Raw genomic sequence first — 24,468 nt, 5'->3', positions numbered from 1 at the left:
CAACCCAAAGGTTGACCCTGTCATGTTGCAGTTAACCGACGGCAGTGTTCTGTAGGCGTACAGGGAGGGTGCAGCATGTTTGCAAGAAAGGACAACACATTATGCAGACCGTTCGAGTTGTCAAATGGCTGGGGTGCCTAAAGTTTTTATTGCTTAGCAGAAGTACATTGCATTAGCATTGGGACAAGCATTTATGCGATTGCGTTGTGTAAATTTGTGGCAAAGGTGAAAGACCCATCACAGCTCGTAATGTAGCTCTAAGTAGTGAAATTGTGTGAATGGAGAACAACAGCCAAAAAAGAAAACAATGAATACAAGGATTCCTTGTCAATTCTATTCATTTTTTATCATCTGTCACAGCCAGTTGCGAATAATAGTGATAAGGAAGACCTGGCGTCATGCCAACGAATGATGCAAGGCAAAAATAATAAAGAATGAAAAGAATGTTACGTCATACAGCCCCTGAAAAGCATAACAAATGGCTCCTGAAGCAGCTTTTCAGCAAGTAAGGCTATGGTGCATATTTTTATAAGTTTTTTTAGCTCTACAAGTGCCCACGAAAGCTGATTGCTGAAGGAGCTAGAATTGAGAGGTGAATTTGTGCCTGTGGCTGTAACACTGCAGCTCTCACTTTGGTGTGCTGGCTGCAAGAGGAGAAAACATTTTCTTTTTCCCAGACAAACTTGTTGGCAATTGATGCGTGAGCAATGATACTTTATCAACAGCATGTGAAGCATTTGCTAATGTAAATAATGAAACATGCATATTTTATTAAATATGGCTCTTCCAAAAGTCACAACCAAAATTTTTTTCCCTTCTTGATGGAGGACATGTAGCAGTGTTTTTGAAGTGGAGATAACTTCTTTAAACATGTACACGGAACACACTTTGCAACATTTACAAGGAGCACCAACAGACCACACAATCTGTACTGTTGCTCGACATCTGGAGTAGCTCACCAATAATCATAAATGGTCTGGTGCAAGATTGTTGGCACGCCTTCCTTTCGGTGCCATTTCGTTGTTACGTGTTCGTTTCAAGACAGTAGTGGCACACTTGGTGGAAACCTTTGTTTGCCAGAAGTTAAAGCACATGAAGGACAAAGCTTTGTTCTTAGTTGCCAAAGCAGTATTGGCAGGGAGTACAGGAAAGATGGTTTTGCCTCAAGGCATGCCCTGCAATTGAAAGATGAGAGTCCCAACACTTGGGAGCAGCTTGTTAATGGCTTGCCTCATACTTGAGGACTACAGTCTGTAACTGTGTCACATGGCTAAGGTTAACAACATCAACGGTTTTATGTCTATGCCAGGACCTTAACATCAAGTTGGTACCACACACGCAGTCTTAGTGACATTAAATGCCGCAATGATGATAGCTGCAGTGAGTGCAGCAATGCCAGAAAGTCATTTAGCTGGTAGATGTGCAATAAATGGCACCAATAACATCAAGAGGCACATTTTGCTTGAAACTGTATTCTTTCTGTGCAGCCGTAACTTTTAACATTTAGAGCAACAGTACACACTGTATGCATTCGACAGCCAAATGAGTTGAGGGTACACTAGTATGCTGCAAGTTTCATTAAGCTTTAATGCTTACGCATGTCCATTTGGCACCATGCGAATGACATTAAACTGTAAGGCATTAAGCAATTAATGCCATCTTTTGTGCCTGTGTGGCATGGGCATTGCATTCGTTAATGCCATCAATTTCAGAGTCGGTATTGCATATGCGCATTTCGTGTCACTAGACGAAATTATGACAATACTACCGCCGATCACAGAAGCTTGGCTTAAATTCAGTTTTCAGAAAGCTCATAAATTGCTTAAATTTGGCAGCAAGGTCATTAAGCAAAGTTAAGGCTCTCTTTTTTTTTTTTTTTTTTCCCTAAGGCAAGGATTGCTGTAACGCGTCAGAGAGCACACACGTCCACAACTGTTAAATCTAAAGATGGTGTGGTTGAAGAAAAATAGCGCCTGTAATTTTGAAGGACGCGAAACTGTAAAGTATAGCCCGATGATTACTGGTGTCACTGCCAAAGACTTCTGATGTGTGAAAAGGCATTTCTTTAAAAAAAAAAAAAAAAAAGTCGTAGCGGTCCTTGTTAAGTGTTTGTTTAAGGTCATCTAGTAAGTGTACTGCTAAACACAAACGTGGGAACAATAGTGCACGCTTGATAAAGCGTTGATTTGTCAATACTCTGTTCACTGCTAACAGCACTAAGATTTAAGCCAACAAAGCCCAACATATCATTTGTGATACCCTGAATTTGATACATCAAAATTCAGATTTAAAAGTGCAAAAAATTATAGTGGTATTTTTGAAACACTTGACTGAGATTTTATGTGCAGATAATTCAACAAACTCATCAACAATTAATTGCTGTATTATTTTTTACTCATATTGATATGTTTTAATGTATTCTCCAAGGCCATAAACAAAGATGAACCAAGTTATAATTTTCCTTGGTGTGGAATAGTGCTTGAACATTTGCTATTACTGTCATTTGCAGTTAAGATAGTGGCATTTGAGGCCATTAAGGCCATTGGCATTTAAGGCTCCCGGTGGTAAGGTTTTTAATCATAAATAAGAAGAGGTGTCTAACTGGCTAAATACTCAGACTGGAAGTGGCTCATCCTGGCATTTTCCAAAGGGGTTGGCAAAAGAACTGAATGCCTCAGAAAATTTTGATGGAAATCGCAAGTTTTCCTTTTCTGTTGCGAGAAACCAACATTCACTGAAATTGTAATTTTAAATCAGCAGGTCAATCCGAGCAAAGCTAATAGAAGTGACAATGTGGTGATGGCCAGCTAATACATGCATGCAGCGTGTGACCATGAACTACTATGGAGTCCTTATGGTTAAATAGATCAAGTTTTTGCCCATGGTGTCATCTGCGCAGTACAAAAACAGCACGGATTACCGACAATTCTGTCATGATATCTTAGGGCATTAAATTGACTGTTTCAGATAACTCTGAAAGTTCTGTGAAAGTAGTGTAACGACAAATTTAATGTTGTATTACAAGAATCAGTGGGTCTAGAGCGATAATCTGGCTTCGGCATTGCTATTGCAGAACATTTATGCCTGTAGTACAGCTTAAATGGTGTTCCGCACGACTTTTGTAGTGCTACTGGAGTGGTCTGAACACAACCAGTTGAACATATCCTTAAAATACTTTTAACAAATCTCACAGGTTTATCCCATTCTGCTTGAAAAAAATCTGAGTACTGTACACATCTATTGCTGCCAGCCTCTTTGGCAGAGTGTTAATAAGCATTTGTCACCCGCGCTGCTAATTGTAAAACCATGCAAGCTTCTGCTCACTTACTGTTTAAGAGACACGTCGTCTTTCAACAGTGGTACTGAGCATTATGGTTGAGATTGTTTTTGCAGAAGAGGAGGGATAGTGTGCATGAAAACTGCACGCAGCATGAAAGAAAGGTAGCCGAAAGAGGGACGGATAAACAATGCGTTTACGGGACTGCAAGTAGGTAATATATCGCTACATCTACCTCAATAACTGGTATGCTAAACTTTCAAAACTGCCTGGCACTGCGAGATAATGTGTGAGAACACTAGGCGAAGCACAAAAGTGTAAATAGTCACTTGGAAGTAATACAAGTTTCTCTCAGAAGTAGGAATGGTGAAGGCAGTAGAACAAGAAGAAGGCAAGCGAAATATGTATAAAGTAGGAGCTACAGCAAATTTCCCAAAGATATGAGAAGAAACATTCACAATGTTTACATGGTACCATCGTCTCGGACCTCCACTGGTCTGACCTGCCCAGCATATGCGAAGACAAATGGAACGGTGTACGATGGGTCACCTAGACAAAGAGAATTTTTCGAATGCAAGGTTGTTAAGACACCATGAAAGAGTATAGGGAGGCCTTCTGGTGCTTGAATATGCACAATTTTGCAAGCAATTACTCCCCCATGTGACGCAGAACATTGAATGTCGCTCCCAAAGAAGTACATTCAAGATAATTTTTCCATTAAGCGATCACTCAAGAACTATCATTTACAAACGATAACAAAATGGTTTGGTTACCTGTACACATGAAATTATTTTTTTAATTGTATTATTTTTCAAAGCAAACTTTACACTCAAGCGTTACTTAATACATCTCGAAAGGTGAACCATGAGAGCAAAATGAAGCTGAATGAAGTCAAGAGACAAAGGGCAACATTGCGACTATGAAACCTAAGCATAATATTTCTAGTTATCAGTAACCAAAGAAGCGTAAGTGAGCAGTGTGTAATCTGCTGGTGTGCAGAGAAAACTGGCGTTTTGAAAACTGCAACCATTGCCAGTGTTGATGTGAACTGATGTGAAACAATCATGTGGAATGACAATGCACAATGCATTGGGGTCACTGAGGACTAGCTTCGTGGTACTGTAGTACTTCTCTTTTTCCTTCAGAACATAAAATGCATGTTCAAAAATTCTAAGCACATGCTTTCCATCCACTGACTTTCCATATGATTCAGCATTTTATAGCTGCTACTAAGAGTCTACCGTAGAGTACACAATCCACACCAAACACAAACGTGTTTCTTGGACTTGTTAGATCACACACTGTTTTGCCAGCAACATTTTCTGAAAGTGAGACCAGATTTTCTCAGTGACAGAAATGTATTACAGCACAGTCACTATTTAATGTATGGTCCACAATCGACAATGCTGCCAGCTTAATGTAAAACCAGACACTTAACAGAGCAATTTCTCACAGTCACTCGAAATTAACACTAACACAAGTGGATCACTGCAAGTTTACAACATGGGCACAGGCTTTTCGTATATGCACGGACAAGTCAGAATTGTCTTGGACATTCTTTCTGCTTGGACAAAGCACAGCAAGGGCTTCCTTCTAACAATGCTTTAATCCTTGTTTCAGAGATTTGAAACTCTGTAAATGCAACAACACAAACCATCACTCGTTCTTCATGTCCGCCATAATGTGCACATGACAACAGAAGCAATCACTGACATCCAACACTCTACAACATGCATGTGACAAGATACGCATTGGCTGGCCCATGAAGCTACCGCTAGTCAAGTGCACATAGATACAGTGCTGCTCGTTCTCAAGGTCCTGCAATGACTAGCCACAAACTAGACACACAACCAGTGTCTAAACATCAAAAAGTTCAACAGAAACCATTAACAGAAAGGTCTGAAGCTAACTGTCACATTCCCTGTACAGAACTAAACGTGTATGAACTAGTTTCAACAGCTTGTGCGAGGGGATTCGATTATCGTAGCCGAGTGCTCTATCACAAGGACATCACACAGCACGTGCTACACAAATGAGCAAGTTAAGGTGTGCATTTTGCTAGCGTATTGCACATGTAAATTACTATCCTAACGCCGTTGTAACTGGGACCACCATCGGCGGCAAGCACTACAGTGTTCGAGGAACGGGTGAGGAACTAGAACGAATTGCGAGCCGCAAGAGCATGTAAATGTGATAGTGTTGGGTGGGCCAACACTGAAAAAAAAAAGGATATTACAAACAACTAGAGCTAGTTATAAAGACACTGGCTACTTGAGTGACGGAGAAAGGGGCGTAGAGAGCCCGTAGTGACCAGAAGAAAGAGTTGTCAAATTTTAGCACCGCTGCATGGCACAGCACACCGCTTCGTTCACTTCATCTTCATCACGACTTTGCCCACTCTCTTATCTGCAAGGCTCTCGAGAGCGTCAGGGACAGCCTCAAAAGAAACCGTGTGATGGATGTTTGGCCTGAAAGCAAGAAAAACGCATGACATGTTAGCAACAGCTTGCTGCGCAGGCCCATTTGCCTCTTCAGCCGGCTGTCGTGACTTTGTGACACATTGGTCCTGAATTTCTAATTCAGGACAGGATGTTTAAACAGTCCCTGCAACGCCTCTTGAGAAAGATGAGGAGTGTATCATTTATTCATTCGCATAACCTCAATAGCTGAAACATTATAGAGGTGTGTGGGGTAACAAGAATTCAGTAGCACATTACTAAAATATGTGGTAAGGAAGAACATGGCATGATGATACAAGGCAGCATGTTAACAAAAAAAGAAAGCCTAGAAGCGAAAAAAAGGCAACATACACTTAAGCACGCAATACAGTTAATAAGGAAAATGTGGAATACGGAACCAGAAGGCAACGCTACTGAATATGCAAAATAAACAAAAGGAAAAAGCACAGAGAGAGAGAGAGAGAAGTGACAGTAGGTCATTGCCTCGGAAGTTTTTTTTTTTTTTTCTAGCAAACATATTTTGTATGCACCTCGTATAAGTGTAGTAATTGAAAATCAACTATTGCTTAACCTTCCCCTCCTTTTTTTTTGGCACCCCTGCACTCTTAAACGTGCTGTTGTACAGGCATGAAGAAATGCCCTCATTGCTCTGACCCCCCATTATTGTGCTGAACTCCAATATTTGGCCATTGCACTGCTAAATCTCAGAGGCCATTATTGGCACAGTGGTATCATCCCCTGCTCCCAGCTGGTACCGCTTCTCGATCAATCATAAAATATCTCTATATTTTGGTCCTCCTGGATGCATTGCTTTACCAAGACAACTAAAAAAATCTATGCAACGGCTGCCATGCTTATTGATGCATCACAGTAAGCACGAAAAGTGGTTGGGACTCTTTAAGGAGTTGAAGGAATCGGTACATCGTTCTTTGAGTAAAACTACTGGCTCCCAGCTGAGTGTACAGGAGTCTCAGATGTTCATAAATGCATTGTCTAGTGGCTAGGCAGGTTTATGATGTTTAAGGAGTGTTTCAACGTCCCCTCTATACAAGAGAGAGCTGGATTCTGACAGCTTGTGTCGTCGTCTTATAACAATATGTCAATATGTCACCATCTTTCATTTCTAAAGCGAGGTTTTCCATATAGGTGTTCTCTACAATGAGGCTGATGAACACTAAGCAAAGCACCTCAGCCAGATGGTATGCTGCCATCACCCTAGACTACAAAACATACCATATTTACTCCATCCAAACACGCACATTTTTCCTAGATAAAACTGACTAAAAAATGACATGTGCATATGAAGCAAAAACTACAATATCGTTATAAGCTATTATCATTCGTATTAGGAATTTCTGCAATTCGATCCAATGTGCAAGTCGTTGCAGCTGCGGAAGCTGTGGGTACCTCCATGCCTTTTCTACAAGTTCATTAGGCTGCAGCACATAGGCAGAAAGTCCTAATTTTTCCGGGGAGGGGGGGGGGAGGGCTGGGTCCTGACTAGCTTTCCGAACCCCATATATATATATATATATATATATATATATATATATATATATATATATATATATATATATATATATATATATATTTTTTTTTTACAGTGAGTCTTAGTATAAGTGCTACTGTGCATGATTGCTGTTGACTCTGATTTTTAGTGAACCCGACTTGGCCTCATTTCGGTTACTGCGTGAATTATACAGGGCGTCCCAACTATCATGCACCAAGATTAAAAAAAAGAGCAATTGTGTAACTCGACGAAAACCTAGTGCATATTGTTTCCAGTACAGTGGAGTCGCTGCCAGTAATTTTTTCCGTTAGTGAGATTTAATTAGGTAATTATAATTAATTATCAAACTCGAGATGTACTGTCGTAATTATCAAAGTGTCAATGAAGCATTTGTGGGCACTCCCAAATGACTTCTAACTGCAGTGTTTTCAGTGACGTATTAATTGCATAAATTTTTGTTTTCAACTTGTAAAGAAACCCCACAAAAAAATTAAAAATAGCACGAGACTGCGCTCCCACCCGCCTCATAAAGCAGCACCCTCAAATAAGCTAATTGCAAGCAACTGCTTTGCCTGTTGCAAACTTGAAGAGACAGCTCATCACCTTGATACTGGCACAGAAGGAACACCAATAGCAGGTTTTGCGACATCGCAGCTATTCCTTCTTCTCATTTCTACGTCACACTTATTATCCATCTCTCAAGGTCGACTGATTATATTGATAATGTGGCCAAAACGCTGTTCTAATCACATACAAAACGCGAAAAGCAATGGAATAGGCACGGAATGTTTCAAAATCCCAGCTCTGCTCACACCACATCGAAGAGTGCACATGCAGCTATATTTCACGCCAGAAACTTGCTTCAGACCTAAGCCAAATTAAAGTGACGGTTTTATTTTTCATTATAGTGTATACATGCTGCAAAAACAGGTTCATGACACAAAATAAAAGCGAAATAAACAGACTGGGAAGCAATTCACGTGTAGAGAAAAGGCAAAACCTATGCGTTCAAGAAAATAAATGCACTACTTCTAAATGAGCCGAATTGGCAATCGAGACGTCTGCCCAAATACACACACAAAAAGGGAGAGAGAGAAAAAGAAAAAAGATCTATGCAGAATCTTGTCTGGGATTTATCTGAATGATGCGTAAGCATTTTCGCATAATTGTGAGAATGACGACGAAAGAACCGTCAAACGGAGAAGTGCGGTTGCAACACCTAACTCTGAAGTGAGACCTGCATGAGACGATGTAGAAGAGGCGAGCAGAAGCAATGTTAACTGATGCTATAGATAGCCCGCAGCGGATGTGGATGTGGGATGAGATGACAAGAGAGCCGTAGTAGTAAGTTCAGGAAATATATTCAACATTTATTAGGTTCACTGAACCATTATGAACCGTGGTGAACTGTTCTCCGGCGGCGGCTACATCTGGTGCAGCGGCGCGGCCCGCACGTTGAAAGCGATATGCGAAAGCGTTAGAGTGCGGCAAGTGGTGAGAGCTCTGCGAGCGCTGTGTTCTTGCTGCTTCGTTGGCGTTGAAGCGAGAGGCTCGGCATGCAGGTGAATTCGCTCGCTGCTGCGGGAGCTGTGTTGAAAGCGATTGCCTTACAGCATTGGAGGGAGGGACGATGTTTCCGTTGGGTAAGGATAGAAATGCTTACAGATTTAAAGCCATTAGATTTCAATGAACCCTTATTATCTATAAATTCGTAAGCGTCGTTGAACACACCTGCTGCCTAGAAGATGTGTTCGAATAAGTCTCCTTCTGCAGCTACGCCAGTACTGTACTGAGTACACGTTATCACATCTGTGGCTTTCTTGATGACCGGCACTGGAATTCTACGACAGCCATCCATTATCCTTGCCTTGAGCTCATCTGGCATCCGTCTCGATCATGTAAACAATCTTTCACATAACCCCAAATAAAGAAATTGGGTGGAGAGAGGTCAGGTGACCCAGCCGGCCACAGGCCCGAGCCTTCCAATCTATTGTGCATGAAAAGTCGCATCCAGCTAGTTTCGTGCTCGGCTGCTGCAGTGTGCTGGCGACCCCCTTCTTGCTGATACCACAGAAGTAGAATACATGACATCGGGACTTAGCTGAGAAGCTCATCCACCACTCCTTCAAGGATTTCATCCATGTAACACTGTCTAGTCAGTGTGTGATCGAAGAAGATGGGACCAATTATAGCACTGGCATAAATTCCGAACCACACATTGAATGACCACTCACACTGGTGCCGAGCGCGCTTTACCCAGTGTGGATTGGAGTCATTCCAATATTGTGCATTGTGCAAATAAACCTGGCCGTTTCTGCAAAAATTGGCTTCATCTGTGCACATGATGTTGCTAAAAAATTCTGGTGACTCATCGGCTTTTGTGAGGAGCCAATTTGAGGAATCTAGATGATTATGCAGGTTAATCTAGAGATTATCCAAGCATTGGTGCAGGTTAAGGTGGTGCGGGTGAAAGGCCGAGTCATTTAGAATAATCCAAACTGACGACTTGGAAATTGGTACTTGGGCGGCCACGTTTTGCACACTAGCATGAGGGTTTGAGGCGAATGCTAGAACATATGCGCGTAGGAGTCAAAGATGGAGTAGCCCGCAACTGTTTCTGGAAGTTGCCAGTTTGTCTCAGGTTTTCATAATTTGTGATGATATTGGTCTACCGCCACACTTCCATGACTGATGTATATTTGCGGCCTTCCTCTTGTTGCCATTTGTAGCTCCCTGTGGCAAGGATAATGTTTTTCTTCAGCTCATAAGAGAAAGACATGGCAACTGGGATGGAACAAAAAGCACCTTTAAACCTTTGCGCCTACATTGTCAATTCGCCTTTGTGGTGATAGGTTTTGTGGAAAAAAGAAACATCCGTGCACAAACAAATATGACTCGCACTTCTTTTACTGCTCGAAAGGAGATTGCTCAATCACAGCTACATATGCTAACAGCAGCAAGCACCGCACGAAACAGTCAAAGGCTTACTGTGCATTACACTCCGCCAACTATCGCATGATTTGCATCACTACTTCACGTTATGGGCAAAACTATAACTTTTGTTCTTGCAACTGAGAGAAGAAAAAAAAAATTACCTGATCACTCCATTGGAAACCTTCTCCATTATGTCCATCAGGATGTCTGTTTTGCAAAAAGTCAAGGAGAACGTGTGCTCAATGATAAAAGGATGAAAATGTGACAGTTGTAATGAGTAAAACACAGATAGTTCATAATTCCAATTAATTCAAAGAAATTCTAATCTTGTCAGTATGCAATGTTTCCAGTGCATGTTGAAGTCAATTAATTCAAACATTTTTGACTCCCTGAGGCAGACAAACTTGGCCAAGAATGGCTGATGAGAACACAGTCATAATGCCTACATAGTCAAAATGTGCCCACATGTCACATTTGAGCTGCTGTGTATGTCGGCAGGCACATTTCGAAGATGGCACCTCTGACTCACTCTTGGATTCTTAGTTCAGATATCTCAGAAGTGTGTGCGTGAAAACTTGCTCCCTCTTCTCAAAACCTAGCCCAGCGGTGCTCGGTCACTCATTGTTATACTCTATGTAAATGAACTTTCATGTGGACACAAGCTTAAATATTACCATTTGATTCTGTGTTGGAGCAAATATTGTAACTTTACATAATTCAAACAAATATGTTTGGTGATAAGCTACATTTATTAAACACTACATCAAACTTCCGATTGTTTGTAGAGCTTACAGTAAGTTGCAGCTGCTTCTTATAACTGGCCAATTATCACTGCACAGCTTTTGTTGCAAATCGTTCATGCAGAACAGCAGTGAGAGTTACCCATCTGCATGAATAAACACTCACGATTTCAACGCGAACTTGTGTTCAGTAACTGCCATAATCTTTGAATACTATGTTGACAAATGTTATCAGTTTCCGTTGCACCAGAAACACTGAGAACTAATTGCGTCCATCTCCAAGAGAAAATTAAGTTCCAGAATTCAAAGAGCAGTAACTAACAAAAAATGTGACAGGTGCAGCATTCAAGTAAGTCACGTGTTTTATTTTTGCCAGGGCACTGTGCGTGCCACAAAGGATACGCAGGTAACGACCTTGCTGCGTAGAGGACAGGATCCAGGCTTGCTCAAAAAGGAATCCAATCGAAGCACACTTCATAAACATCATCTGGGAATGTGGTGGGTCCAGCTGAAACGGCCATCATGACATACGATTAAACCAAGCTTTGAACTTGAATTAACTACGAGCATCTCAAAGGAAGCAGTCACTAAAACGAAAACTCTTACATATGTAAAGCATACTTACAAGAGCTAATCATTATAAAAGAAAGTAATAGAGCGTTAGGTACCTTGTAAAAGACAATTAGCAATTTGACACTGGTCAGGAGTACACTGACGTTTAACATACTGCAGAGAATGATGTAAACAATGGTTCGATTCAGCGGATTCGATTTTTCGTCACAGCGGCCACATTCTGATGCATACTAAGTGCACATTGATGAGCTCCCAGAGGGTTGAAATTAATGCAAAGCACTACGGTGTCCCTCTTAGTCCGTGCATGTCTTTGGAATGTTAAAGCCAATGATTTGACTTGATTTCACAACAGTGTCATCTGTTGCTCCACATATGCACTTACATTGTATATCCGGCCTTGTTAACTACACGAACACGTCAAGCGCTCGTGTATGTCTTTGGGCACTAACAACTTCTGGCTCGCGAGAGTTACCTCCAGTGGAGATGAACAAGAAGAAAGAAACCGAGGGGCCCGATTTTTATTAATCATATCATAAGAAGCCAACAAAGACACCAAGGACAATGTAGGAGAAACTACTTGTACTTACTGACTGAATTAAGGAAATGGAAGTGAAAGTGGATGGAAAAACAACTGGCCGAAGGTGGGATATGAACCCATGTCTTCGCATTACACATGTGATGCTCTTACCAATCGAGCTACCGTGGTGCAGTTTTCCCAGCCACTTTAGGGAGTATTTATGTTTTACTACTAGAACTAACGCTAGGAGTGTTAGCCAGCGCCACCACTCACAAACATAGGCAGCGGATGTGGAACATCTTTTCTGCCGCAGGCGTCACGAGTACACGAGTTATTTGGGTGACGGCAACTGGTCAATAAACCCTCACATGCTACCCTGAAGCCATCAATGTTGTCAGATTCGAGGCCCTCGTAATGTAATGAACGAGAAGAAGGGGAACCGAGGGGCCCGATCTTTATTAGACATATCATAAGAAGCCAACAAAAAAAGACACCAAGGACAACATAGGGGAAATTATTTACTTAGCAATTAAATTAAAGAAATCATAAATTAATGGCCATGGATACCTTATGGCTGTGGCTGGAGCTATGACACCGGTTTAAACAGTTCATTCAATGCACATGTAGCAGTGCTTGAGGTGCCTTAAAGGGCCCCTCACCAGGCCTTATAGCAAATTTTGGTAATACGCTGGAAGTCGTTACGTGTCCTCTAGGGAGTGTTCTGCCACAAAAATTTTTCAAATCAGCTCATTAATAGCCGAGATATAAATATTTCAGTGCCGCGAACCCATGAGTTCAGAAGGCGAGCTCCACTGCAAAGCGAGACACCCTCTCTAGCCTCTGCAAGCGAAACGCCTTCCCTGTGTTCTTCCATATCGGACCTCAAGGATAGCGTAACGCATACGTCACGGGCCCCGCCTTCATTTTTTTTTCTCCTCGCTTTCTTTTTTTTTTTCGGCGCTGCGCATTTCTGCTGACGGCGTCGTGCATGAGCTGTTGTGACCCTCTTGTTTCGTGCAGTGCACGATTTTGCACGCTGTGCACAAGGACACATAACTAGCGGTATAGTTCAGTGCTACACGAATACTGAGGCAGACACAAGCGAATCGCAGAGCACGATCATGCGCTGGAACAAGGTAGAAAATGGCATTGTTTTGCTACCTGTGCACGTTACTGCACGACCACGGGAACAAGCAGACGAAGCGGAAGTACATCGCCCTTGCTTCAGTGCAAAGTAAAACAAAGAACACGCGGACGTTCCGTTTGTATGTTTTATTTATTCCCTAAACTTCAATTCGTCAATTCAAGCAACAGATCACACAAATAACAGATGTTGTCTTAAATAATTCTCGAAGTCAAGTGTCTCGAAGATTGACGTCACACTGCACACATGAGTACGTAGGCGCAGGGACACGAGTGCGTCACCGTCCAGCTTGGAGCGTGGTTGCCGCGAGGGAAAGGGAAAATGGCGTTGGGATTGAAATTTCTGACTTTTCTGCGGCGTGTAGCGATGTAATACTTTGCAAACACGATCGTTAGTGCGCATTGTATGCTCTGCGCTTGTCAGCTCAAAATGGCCAGACTTGGTGAGGGGCCCTTCAATGTGCAAAGTCTCCTTTATAACATGATGCAATGGCCATCAGGAAGGCTGCAACACATTGTACAGCATACCATTGCTATCGTTACGCACACACTTGCGAAAAAGAACACTTGGAGAAAGAAATAGGGGGAAAATGTGATTATGTCACAGGAGATATAGGATATTGTTCAATGTAAGAGTTTGTCCCTGCTAAACTTTTTATTGAAGAAAACAAAAAGCAGCTCCATGTAGGTGCAAATGACATGCTATGTCTGATGTATGCTGTAATCCAGACTGCGGTATCCACTCAAGTGAAAAAAAAGCATATCCTGGCATCAGTCAAGTGTGCTGACCTGAAGGTCACTCTTGGAAGTAATCCAACGGCCACCCACTGCAAGGCAGGAGACAATGTCATGCTTGCTTGGCACTGGATGATCACAAGTTTCCTCTAGGATGCGGTAGCTCGTCTCCGCAAACTGTGTGACGCCATTGTCCAGCACAAGATCTATGCCAAGGCCTGCGGATTCCTAAAGGGGGCAAAAAAAAAAGAAGAAGTCCAACTTTTCAAGAGGGCACAAAGGTGTTTTAACTGCAATAACTGCTATGGATGCTTTCCCGGTTCAAACTGATGAGCGGCAATGCAAATAATTGACATCAGCCATAGTCTAAAAAGTGGAAAGAAATCCCATCCAGCCAGCCTGAGGGACTAAATCTCAGGTCCACTGCACAAAAGCCAAGTGCTGGTGCACAGCAATGTAAGCTGCTTTGAATGTGCCACACACGCAAAAAAAGCTGCACAACATAGCTGCATTCCCAAGTTTCGCATCACACCCAAGGAAAAGATGACGCTGACGGTACTGTGTACGAACGTATTATGCTGAAATGAGAGCATGTAACCCCAAGAAAAAGAAAACAGTCTGAGCACCCATGCATCTAGTGTTGCCACTTCCACCAAAAAGAAAATTAAATACCAGCACTGAGAAGGTGGGTGGAGTGCATTCTTGTGAAAAGTACTGTATGCAAAAGTACAAACAAAATAAAAACAAAAGAATTCGGGAAGATGCAGAGTCTAGCCAGGTGACAAGATAGGAGCTCTTAATTGATGGGCACTGAGAAGGCAAGAAGCACAAGAGTGCATTTGGACTCGTATGGGAAAGGTCTAAGAAAACAAAAGAAAAGATAAAAAGGAGAGGATGGACTAGTCTAGTCTTGCAACTTAGGAAATCTCGACAGCAAAATGTTCAAGGAATCAGGAATGAATCTGCTTGTAGCTTTTCAACTGCCTGCTATGGTAGAACGTCCGACAGAGCGCTTGAAATTTAAATTATATAATGTGCCTGTTCAGAAAGAACCAGAAAACTGATAAGTGTTGGTGCACGAGTCAAACGGGCAGCTGACTCAATGAGGGAAATACCAGCCACACGAAAACCCTACTTGTGTCTTGTACGACGCACTCCTTAAAGGACTACTGACACATATTTTACAAGCTGTAGAAACCCTACCACACGCTTCTGTATGAAGCAATAACACTTGGCAAATATAGAGGGTAGGCAACATGAGATATTTCTGCTTGATGCTAGTAAAGTTGGTCTCGAAATTCCGGACCTGGCAACATCAACTTTATTGTGATATCATAACACAGGGGCAAGATATGCTGACGGTGCATAGCCATAACATGTGTACTACTAAATAAAGACAAAGACAGCGAGAAACTCACGAACGATTACGATACTCCCTAATGCGGAACTTGAGCGCAGCTCTATATGTGTTCTCATTTCGTGATATATTGGCTGGTGCAGACAATCTGTCTCGTGTGGCATGTTGCACACCGAGCGAAGCGTGGTGTGACTGCCTCGCTAATCTGGAGATTGCAAGGGGCAGGATGTGGTTAGTGCATGGGCACAATTCACAGCAGCAGCCGCGGATAGATCCTCCAGACAATGCATGCTACTCTGGCGCCACCTCGTAGCCATCATCGCCACACTATGCTTTTCTTCTCACGTTTTCGCCATAGCCTCCTCCTTCGCTTTCTGCCTCATGGTTATGCTCTACCCTCCTTCGCCGCCTTCCTGTTCATGTCTTTCATCCCTCAGCGCACTCCGCATTCACTCAGTTACACGTCGACACTCATCGCAAGAATGGGCAGCTAAGAGGTGCGCTCTAAAAAAACATTGGACAACGACACAGGCAGTAAACATGCCATGCAGTAACTACCAACTAGGCTAAGTCCAAGTTCTTCTGAGGCATAGCCATAAGGCCTACATATGATGACATTGCTCATAAAAGAATACTAAAATGTGTGCTGCACATATTTCTTTTCTTACTGCGATCGCATCTTGCAGCCACAATGACTGCACAAGCAAAGCCAGCCAATGTATCATGACTTCGTGACACATCTACTTCCAAGGTACTTAAAGGGCAACTCCGGCAATTTTTCGATGTCCACTGATATAAATAAAATTTTGAATATATGTTCTCTTTTGCACTCTGATTATCTGTATCAAACTGTATGGCTGCAAGTCATTTAGTCTTCTTGAAAATGAATATTAAAGATTGGTTGCATTCCCTACTCAGGACTTCCTACTGGGCACCCTGTGTTTGTGACGTCAGAGACTACACAGCCACAGCCACTGAAATCCTTGCTTAAATCGCCGCTGTCTAGTTTGCAAACTCTGTAAAAGCTCCCCGTGTCATTAGGAGACATCATCAGCTTCGCTTCTTCAGCATTAGCGCCAAATGTACGGCATGTTTATTACGCATTCTGTGTGTTTACATCATGGTAGTGTAGGATCTGACATCATCGACTCATTGTGTTGTCACAAGAATCAGCTAAGCGTTTTGGTTTAATATCTTGTTTATTGGTTATTTAGAATTACTGATGAATTTCTAAGCAAATTGAATCACCCTACCGTTGACAGGGCAGTCAATGCCATTTGAAAATGATGATATCCTAATATGGTTAAAAAAATGCTGGAATTGCCCTTTAAACCAAACATGCTTAATAGAAACAAGTACACATTATTCTAAATTATTTAACTGCTCCAGCTTATGCAGGTATTTTTTCCTAGTGTTTAGAGGGTTTTAACATTCATTTGAAGCACAAAAAAATGACACATTCAACGTCATATCAGTTCCTGTGTCCGTCATTGACCTACTTTGTGCCTGTCACCCTTCCCAATGACCAAACTGTCACACGCATATAAAGCAGAAGTTGCCGCAGTGAATGTGCTGTGAATTATGCGGGCCTGGTAGATTTCTCTTTTCTTTTCTCCATTTGTAGCCTTGTGACAGGGTTTACATTGCCATTGCTGATCTTGCTGTCACGCCTGGGCACCCAGGCAGACACGGGTTCTCAAAAATTTGGATTCTGCATCCTTTCTGACAAGTGGTTATGGCAGAACTTTTTTTTCAGCGTGTTACTTTTAAGAAATTACAGTTTTTGTCAACTTTTTATGACAAATTCACTTGTATTTCAAGTGTTAAATTGTGCATGGAGGCTGCTCCAAACATACAGTAACAGAAACAAGGCTTTTTTACATGCTCCAAAATTTTATTGCTGTTGGCTTGCCAAGTTTTCTTTAGCATATCGGTTTAGTGGACATTGCATGCTACATACAGGCTGCTTTTTGTCATTACTTTGTCGCATTTCAGTATTTGTAACAGTTCATAAATTCTTTCAGATGTAATAGTCCAGATGGATGTTCCTGCTGCATTGGCCATAGCCATCGTTGTCATTACAACCTCAACCCTGAAGTTTCTTTCTTTTTTTCCCCCCCTGCCTGTTGGTTCAGCAGACTATTTATGCTACATAGAAACTGGTTCTCCGTTATCGGTCTCTTTCGATTCAGAACTGATCAACAGCTAACGAATTTCGTCGCCTCTCACGAACCTGCCACACTGGTTGACCATGGCTGCCCTGCCGAGACAGAGCGCTGAGACATTTGCTCCACCTGCAGACAGTGAATTTAACTCAAGTTTTTCATGTGTTTAGATAACCTCTCAATAGATGGCGCAATAGATAGGCTATATTCTTTTTTTGAAACAGTTGCTTGCGAAGAGGCAGGGAGTGCGCTGATAACACAAAATGAGAATATACTCTGGAGTGGGTAGGGGTTCTACGAGGGTAAGTGCCTGAGTTATCTCGGGAGTGGCAGTGTAAGGGTTAGGGAAACCCAGGTGGTCAAAACAAATGCTAAGCGCAATACTATGTTGCCATATGTAGCTCACTGTGCAGCTTTAGGATGTAAGAACCTCACCAGTTAACTCCTACTCACCTGCATACAGGCTGGCAGCAGTGCCCGGGCATTCCCACCAGTGTTGTTATTGACATTGTTGTTGTTGTTGTTGTTGCCACCAGCACCCGTCATGTAGGTCGGATGGAAGTCGGATCCGGAGACGCTGTTGTCTGTCTTGCGGAGGTCCACCACCCGGGCCACCTGGCTCTTAAGCCCCTCGAGGTAAAGCACCTCGTCATCTGAGCTCGCTGTGGTGATCACCTGTGTATAAGCTTTTTTCAGAGCCTTCGCTCAGTTCTCTATTGCAGTACATCTTATACATCTTATGGGTGGACCCCTTCAGTCATAAAGTAAGACTGAATGCTTGTGGAACTTGTGGTTTAAAAGCAACCTCTATAGCTCGGGCCCAAGTCCAATTTCTCCACCTAGGTAAGTGCTACAGCCAAGCCACTCAGTGCATTACCATCTGCAATCCATGGTCCCATACTATGGATCCCTACTGGACCTTATTGAATAAAACCAGCTATATATGTTCATATAAGATGCATCACCCATTTTATTCTCGGGAAATGCAATCAAGTTACAAAAAAAAGGATGTGGGAAGCGGAAGTGCTTTTATTAGGCTACTGCTGAACATATTTAAGCAAAACCTGATGCACTTAACAGAAAATTTAAAAATAATTTTGGTGACTGCTAGAAGCACCATTTTTATTTTTGCCTACAAAGTGCCAAGAGACATTAATTATATGTATTAAAGAAAAGTTGAAGCATCAAGTTCACAACCTAGTAACCCTGCACTAAAAACCGGATGTTGCAATTGTGTAAGCCACATCTATTAAAGCAGACCACTCTGATGTGTTAGTTTACAGTTTGATGTTAAAATTTTACATTGAGTTCTGCAAAAGTGTTGTTGACAATTCCTAATAAAATTTTTAAAAAAATTAAATTATGGGGTTTTACGTGCCAAAACCACTTTCTGATTACGAGGCACGCCGTAGTGGAGGACTCCGGAAATTTCGACCACCTGGGGTTCTTTAACGTGCACCTAAATCTAAGTACACGGGTGTTTTCGCATTTCACCCCCATCGAAATGCGGCCGCCGTGGCCGGGATTCGATCCCGCGACCTCGTGCTCAGCAGCCTAACACCATAGCCACTGAGCAACCACAGCGGGTCTAATAAAATTTAGGGCCATGTCTAAAATATATATAAAATTTGTCCACTTTAGAAACTCCAACTGATGCACTTTGCTAAACAGTGTTATGCATTTTTATTGTGGTATTTCGACGTTCGTGAACTTGATGCCTTGAAATTGTGCGAATTTTTATATTTTTGGCAATCTTGGTTTAAAAAAGTTTGTAGTCTAAATAGCAAACCTGCTCCAAACAATCAATAGAATTTGGGTATTTCTTTTCATTGCAACAACTTTCATTCAAATTCTTTCAGTAGGCACCTTGAGAAGAGCACTGTATGTTTCACGATCATTTGAACAGGGAAGGGAACAAGGGAGCTGAAGCTTGCATTCAATACATACTGGTAGGCTGGCAAATATACATTACAACAATATGTGGATTTTAGGTATTACCATGACACGGCCACAGTCTTAGCCCTAGCTAAGAACAACTATAATCAAACCATGTCATAACAAAGTCGCAACTGACATGATACCTTTGGTGAATGATACCTTTTGTGTATCCAATATACATATATTTGATACGCGCTCACAATGGTGAGAAACATTTTGGACCTACTTCGTTATATTTTTGTTTGCTATGGAGTGGTTTGACTGTACTGTCAATATAACTTGGTAACGTCAAAAGTTGGACTAGTTGGTAATGTGTGACATAACAGTAAGAGCATGTTCCAACTTAAGACAAGGTCAAAACTGGAGATAAGATGGAGGACACGAGGCTCGTATTCAACTGCTCTCCAGTGGTTTCCTTGTCCCAAGTTACGCTGTTACATATAACTACTGGCTCTGCAAGGTTATGCTACCCACCTTGGCACCCCAGTGCTTGGCCAGTTGAATGGCGATAGCTCCAAATGAAGATGCACCATCCATGACTAGAACAGTATCACCGCTTGTGAGGCGTCCAAGGTAGTGCAAGCCTGTGTAGGCCTTCACAGCGTCGCCAATGCAGCCAGCAGCATCGACAAAGCTCACATTTTGTGGCTTCTTGGCTATGGAGAAAAAGAAAGAGAGAAAAAATGGCTGAGGCCAGAACAACATTCTCTTTTTCTTCTTGGTACTCGTAATTCAAAAACCACTGTCCCTGAGGTTATATTCTTGTGATCACATATTGTGATCACAGGCACAACACCCCCCCATGCACACACGCACAATACACACACTTTTTTTTAATGCGGATGCAATGCTACACTGAAAAGTGGTGTAGCTGCAAGACATGAAATGACTGAAAAAGAGTGGAATTACTTACCGACATCATATTCATTGAGACGTACGTATTCAGCACATCCTGACTGCCCGTAGTCGAGAGGAATCAAACCTGAAAAGAGAGTAACACTGTATGATGGCTACAGCAGTGATAAGAGTTTGTGATAATTTGAAAGCTGTGAGAATGAGCTCCAGCTGAAGATATAATTTCTGATGACAATGATAGTACTTGATGAACGCAGTCGCTTTCAAGAAACATTAATGGTCAAGCTAGAGAGCAGAGAATATGTACATATAATGTGTGGAAATCACATAATTCAGATAGCTGCGACTAGAGCCACAGACAAGGCCTTTGCAGCATATGATCCTCCAGGAACGTACCCACTACTTCATCACCACGATCCACAGATGTTACCCAGTCTCCAACCTCAACCACTACACCAGCGATCTCGTGACATATCGGGTACTTGGTCCTTGACTGGTCCTTGTACAGGACTTTCAAAATCTGCGGGAGAAATTGCAGGCATGTCAATGCATGCTGATAAGATGTGTCACAGAGCATACCTCAACAGAGAATCTGGCATAGCAGAGAGGTATTAGCATAAGTGCATACAACAACATGAAGGATGTAAGCAGGAGCAGTAGTGTCAGTGGTGGTCTCTCGTGACGAAGTTTTGAACCAAAGCACACAATATCCTTATAGCAATGGATGAGTATGCTTCAATTATCAGCTAGCGCAAAGGTTTAGGCAACTACATGGTCATCAAAAACTATTTTGATTGTTATTTTATTAGTTTTTAAGGGGAACAAAAGGTCGTGCAACACAAGACAATTTCTGATATATTATGCTAAACGCAGCATCACAAGATGTTGCCAACACAGCAGCCATTCCATCCTACTGCTCCCAGCGTATGTCTGCATTTGTACATCTACGCTATGCTAAAACACATTACCAGTAGTACAATCACATTCTATCAGAACATTATCAGATGACTTTAATCTAGATGCTGTTTAACGTGCCATGGAACACATGCAAATCAACTACACACATGCACATGTGCTGACCAGACCTTAGCTTAGAATTCTGCTGAATTACAAGGTTGTCTCCTCAATCAATTACTTTTGGTATGTTATTTTCATTATAAGCTTATCGGACAAACCAGAGGAACAGAAAACAAACTTTTAGACGCGAGCATGTGTCCAATCACTGTATTATTTCCACATTAAATTGTCATTAAAACACATCACACAAGTCGCCGCACCCCCGCTAGTAGACACATAATACACAAAGCTCAAAGCACTGACATATGCTGGTTCCTACAACGAGGCATTGCAGTTGTTGTTACATCACGTGAAAGTGAAGTTATAATTGAAAGTGTTCAGTCAAGAGTACAGCACATAGCTTTTGATCCTCTATGCATAAACACAGTCCAGAGTACAGCACATAGCTTTTGGTCGTCTATGCATAAACAAAGTGTGCATTTCAGTAAAGATCTGAAGTCTGGGAAAGAGGTACTTGCCTTGTCATCATTGGTGGAAAGACCACATGCTTTCACACTAACCAATACGGAATACTTGTCAAGCTTTGGAATATCAACCTGAAACAGACCCCAAAAAGATGCCATGTTTTTCGATCCTTCATTACCCATTAAAGGAATAAAGGCTACGCAGACGAAGAAATATATTTAAAAAAAAAAAGTCCAAATAAATGCTCAAAGCATACTTGCATAGGCTTTGAGTTGCCCTTTATTGTGTCATGTCATGACTTCAGAATAGTGGTACATGCTAAGGGCGTGGAGAATAGTGGCCAGATCTCCTGCCACAGATATTGTATGTGTTTTGATCAAGGCAGTTGCATGAAAACTAAATGAAATGATAAAGCTATCAAATTTGTTTACACCATGGTTTTAATCGCATGCTACTAAACATAGGATCGTAGCATTACCAAGAACAGCGGTGATGCATTACAAGACGCTTTTCATCCACGGTGATCAAAAGTGGTGGAGCAATGACTGTTGCAGGACCCAAAGTTTTAAAAATGGTACTTGTCTTTTTCAGGACAGCTTTCATCCACAGTTTTCACAAACGATTAATATGTCTGAGTTGTGTGAATTGCTAACACAAAAGGGACGTAAAATATACAACCATGTTTTTCTTCAGAATTTATACGTCATTTGGACGTTCAATGTCAATATGCAAAGATTCCATCAGATACGGCCACAATAAGCTTGGATAAGCTTATTTCACTCACGAAGCTGATGAAAGCAGGAATTCATCTTGGAAAGCAGAACATCCAAAAATTATTAGCAAGAAATGTCAATGTGGCAGGAGTTAATTGTGCACATCAAAAATTAAGTGCTTTGCAGTTGCCATATCTTTTATATAAATACTTCCATTAACAGCGATTTTTATCAGTTTACCGTGATATATATGACCGACGTTTATCGAGTACATGTGTAATGTTTGTCAAGTTTGTCAATAATTTACAAATTACGTCAGTTAAAGATATTTGAGTATTTTCTTCCTAATTACCATTTGCAACCTTTTTGGCGGTGACTGCTAAGTGTTCTCCGCATTTCAGTCATCCGAAATGTTCTTATAACTTTAAATATATATAGCCGCATATAAACAATAAATGCAAATTTACTTCTACTTCAAGGACGCAGCTACAATCGGTACTCGAGATCACGCAAGAGCGTTTATTGACACACTAAAATGACTGATCGCACTGCATATATTTGGTCATCTCCACAGAAATTTCGTCCATACAAATGCATAGGGGAAACGCGGAGTGTGTATTTAAATTCAGCTTGAAGACGCATCATTGCGCAGAGGAAATGCGCACGCGTACTTTGCTAAGGTGATCAAAAAGTTGCTGACACTTAGCGTGCGCATCAGCCGCTATTAAGCGCTCGCGCGGTGGCAAACATAATCGCAAGAAATCGTAGCATCAACCGAGATTTGCATGGAGCGGCGCAGTGTCGGGTTACTTAGGGCCGGCCGTGGCACTAATCTCGCGCGGCCTTGAATCGCATCGAGCGCGTGTGCTACACCTACGCTTTGCTATCGATTTTTCCACGCATCCCGCTACGCACATTCGGCAGACACAGTTACAATGCAAAGCCAGCAGTGGCGACTCCACCACAATGATTAAAAGAGGGAAACAATATCAGGGAGGTCGCTTAAACTCGGGCATCGCGCGGAGAAGAAAGAAACGCGATCAGCTGTCACAGCGATTAAACGAGAGCAGCCGACTCCACATGACAGCTGACTGACACACTGCGCGCAGATCTCTCATGACATCGCGAACAGATCTCGTGACATCGCAATGTCTGAATGTAGTGCGCCCGGCAACAACAGCTATAATACAAGTCAAGCGACAGCGCGCTCAATTTAATTCTTAAACCCGTCTGTTAAGATTACGCGGACAGAATTGAAGGTGCCGAATCGGGACGAGTCGAATGATAAGACTCGTGAATTTTGCATGATGCGACCTTAGATCCCTGAGTATGTGCGAAGTCGTGGAAACCAAATAGAAGTACAAGGATGAGACTGTTGATGAAGATAACTCAAGAGCGAGCAGTGATACTCACATCATTCTCGATGAACATCCTTGATTGTTTCCCATCTTTGACTTCCTTGAACACCGCCTTCATAAACTTCTTTGACTGCATGGCTGGACTCATTAGCGCTTTGAAGCCGTCATTTGTCTAAGGATTCCAAATTTTGGTAGTGCCGATCGCAGGTAGCGACATTGAGCAGTGCATCCACTCTCCTTTCCAGCCAGCGTAAACAAGGCCGTACGGCACTACGGCAAAACGGGAAAGGGCAGCATTTAACGTTAAAGACGTCGAAGGGGGCGTTTGCGGTGTCTGCGGCTTGACATGCGCGTCAAAGGCGTTAAACACCTCAGTGGTCTCACTCGTCCAAGCTACGAGCTTGCTACTGCCATTGCGAGTTTCATTGGGGAAACGCGGGGCCTCGTTTCGTCGAAAAGTGCTGGTAGTTTTCCAATGCGCCGCGCCGAAAACCCGCCGCCTCGCCTTCTCGGCAAAATCGAGCGGCAGCGCTGTAGTACATTCAAGTACGAGGTTTACTTACAGCGCTCCCGGCACACGAGAAAAGCAATGCAGAAGCGCAGCGGCTAACTTCAAAACTAAAAAGATGCTGAACTTGTCAGTGCACCGATGTGCCCTGGCGAGAGCTTGAATGAGCACATTCGTCCCTAACGCTACCGCCGCGACCCTGGC

The 24,468-nt window shown here is 42.3% G+C and overlaps 1 protein-coding gene across 1 annotated transcript; it reads right to left on the bottom strand.

Moving 5' to 3' along the window:
* Positions 1-111: 111 nt before the first annotated feature.
* Positions 112-24,127, bottom strand: LOC126522924 (quinone oxidoreductase-like protein 1). Its single transcript, XM_050171773.3, has 10 exons — positions 23,812-24,127; positions 21,739-21,816; positions 20,600-20,723; positions 20,262-20,330; positions 19,823-20,004; positions 17,864-18,085; positions 13,943-14,116; positions 11,323-11,428; positions 10,342-10,387; positions 112-5,745 (listed from the first exon to the last, which is right to left on the bottom strand). Exons 1-10 carry the CDS (start codon positions 23,902-23,904, stop codon positions 5,646-5,648), a joined length of 1,194 nt encoding a protein of 397 aa, XP_050027730.1. The 5' UTR covers positions 23,905-24,127; the 3' UTR covers positions 112-5,645.
* Between the last annotated feature and the right edge of the window lie 341 nt (positions 24,128-24,468).

Source organism: Dermacentor andersoni, chromosome 6 (genome assembly GCF_023375885.2).
Source record: "Dermacentor andersoni chromosome 6, qqDerAnde1_hic_scaffold, whole genome shotgun sequence".
In the NCBI taxonomy this organism is placed as follows: domain Eukaryota; kingdom Metazoa; phylum Arthropoda; class Arachnida; order Ixodida; family Ixodidae; genus Dermacentor; species Dermacentor andersoni.
Note: the sequence above shows the minus strand (reverse complement) of the source record. Positions and strands in the feature narration are given on the sequence as shown.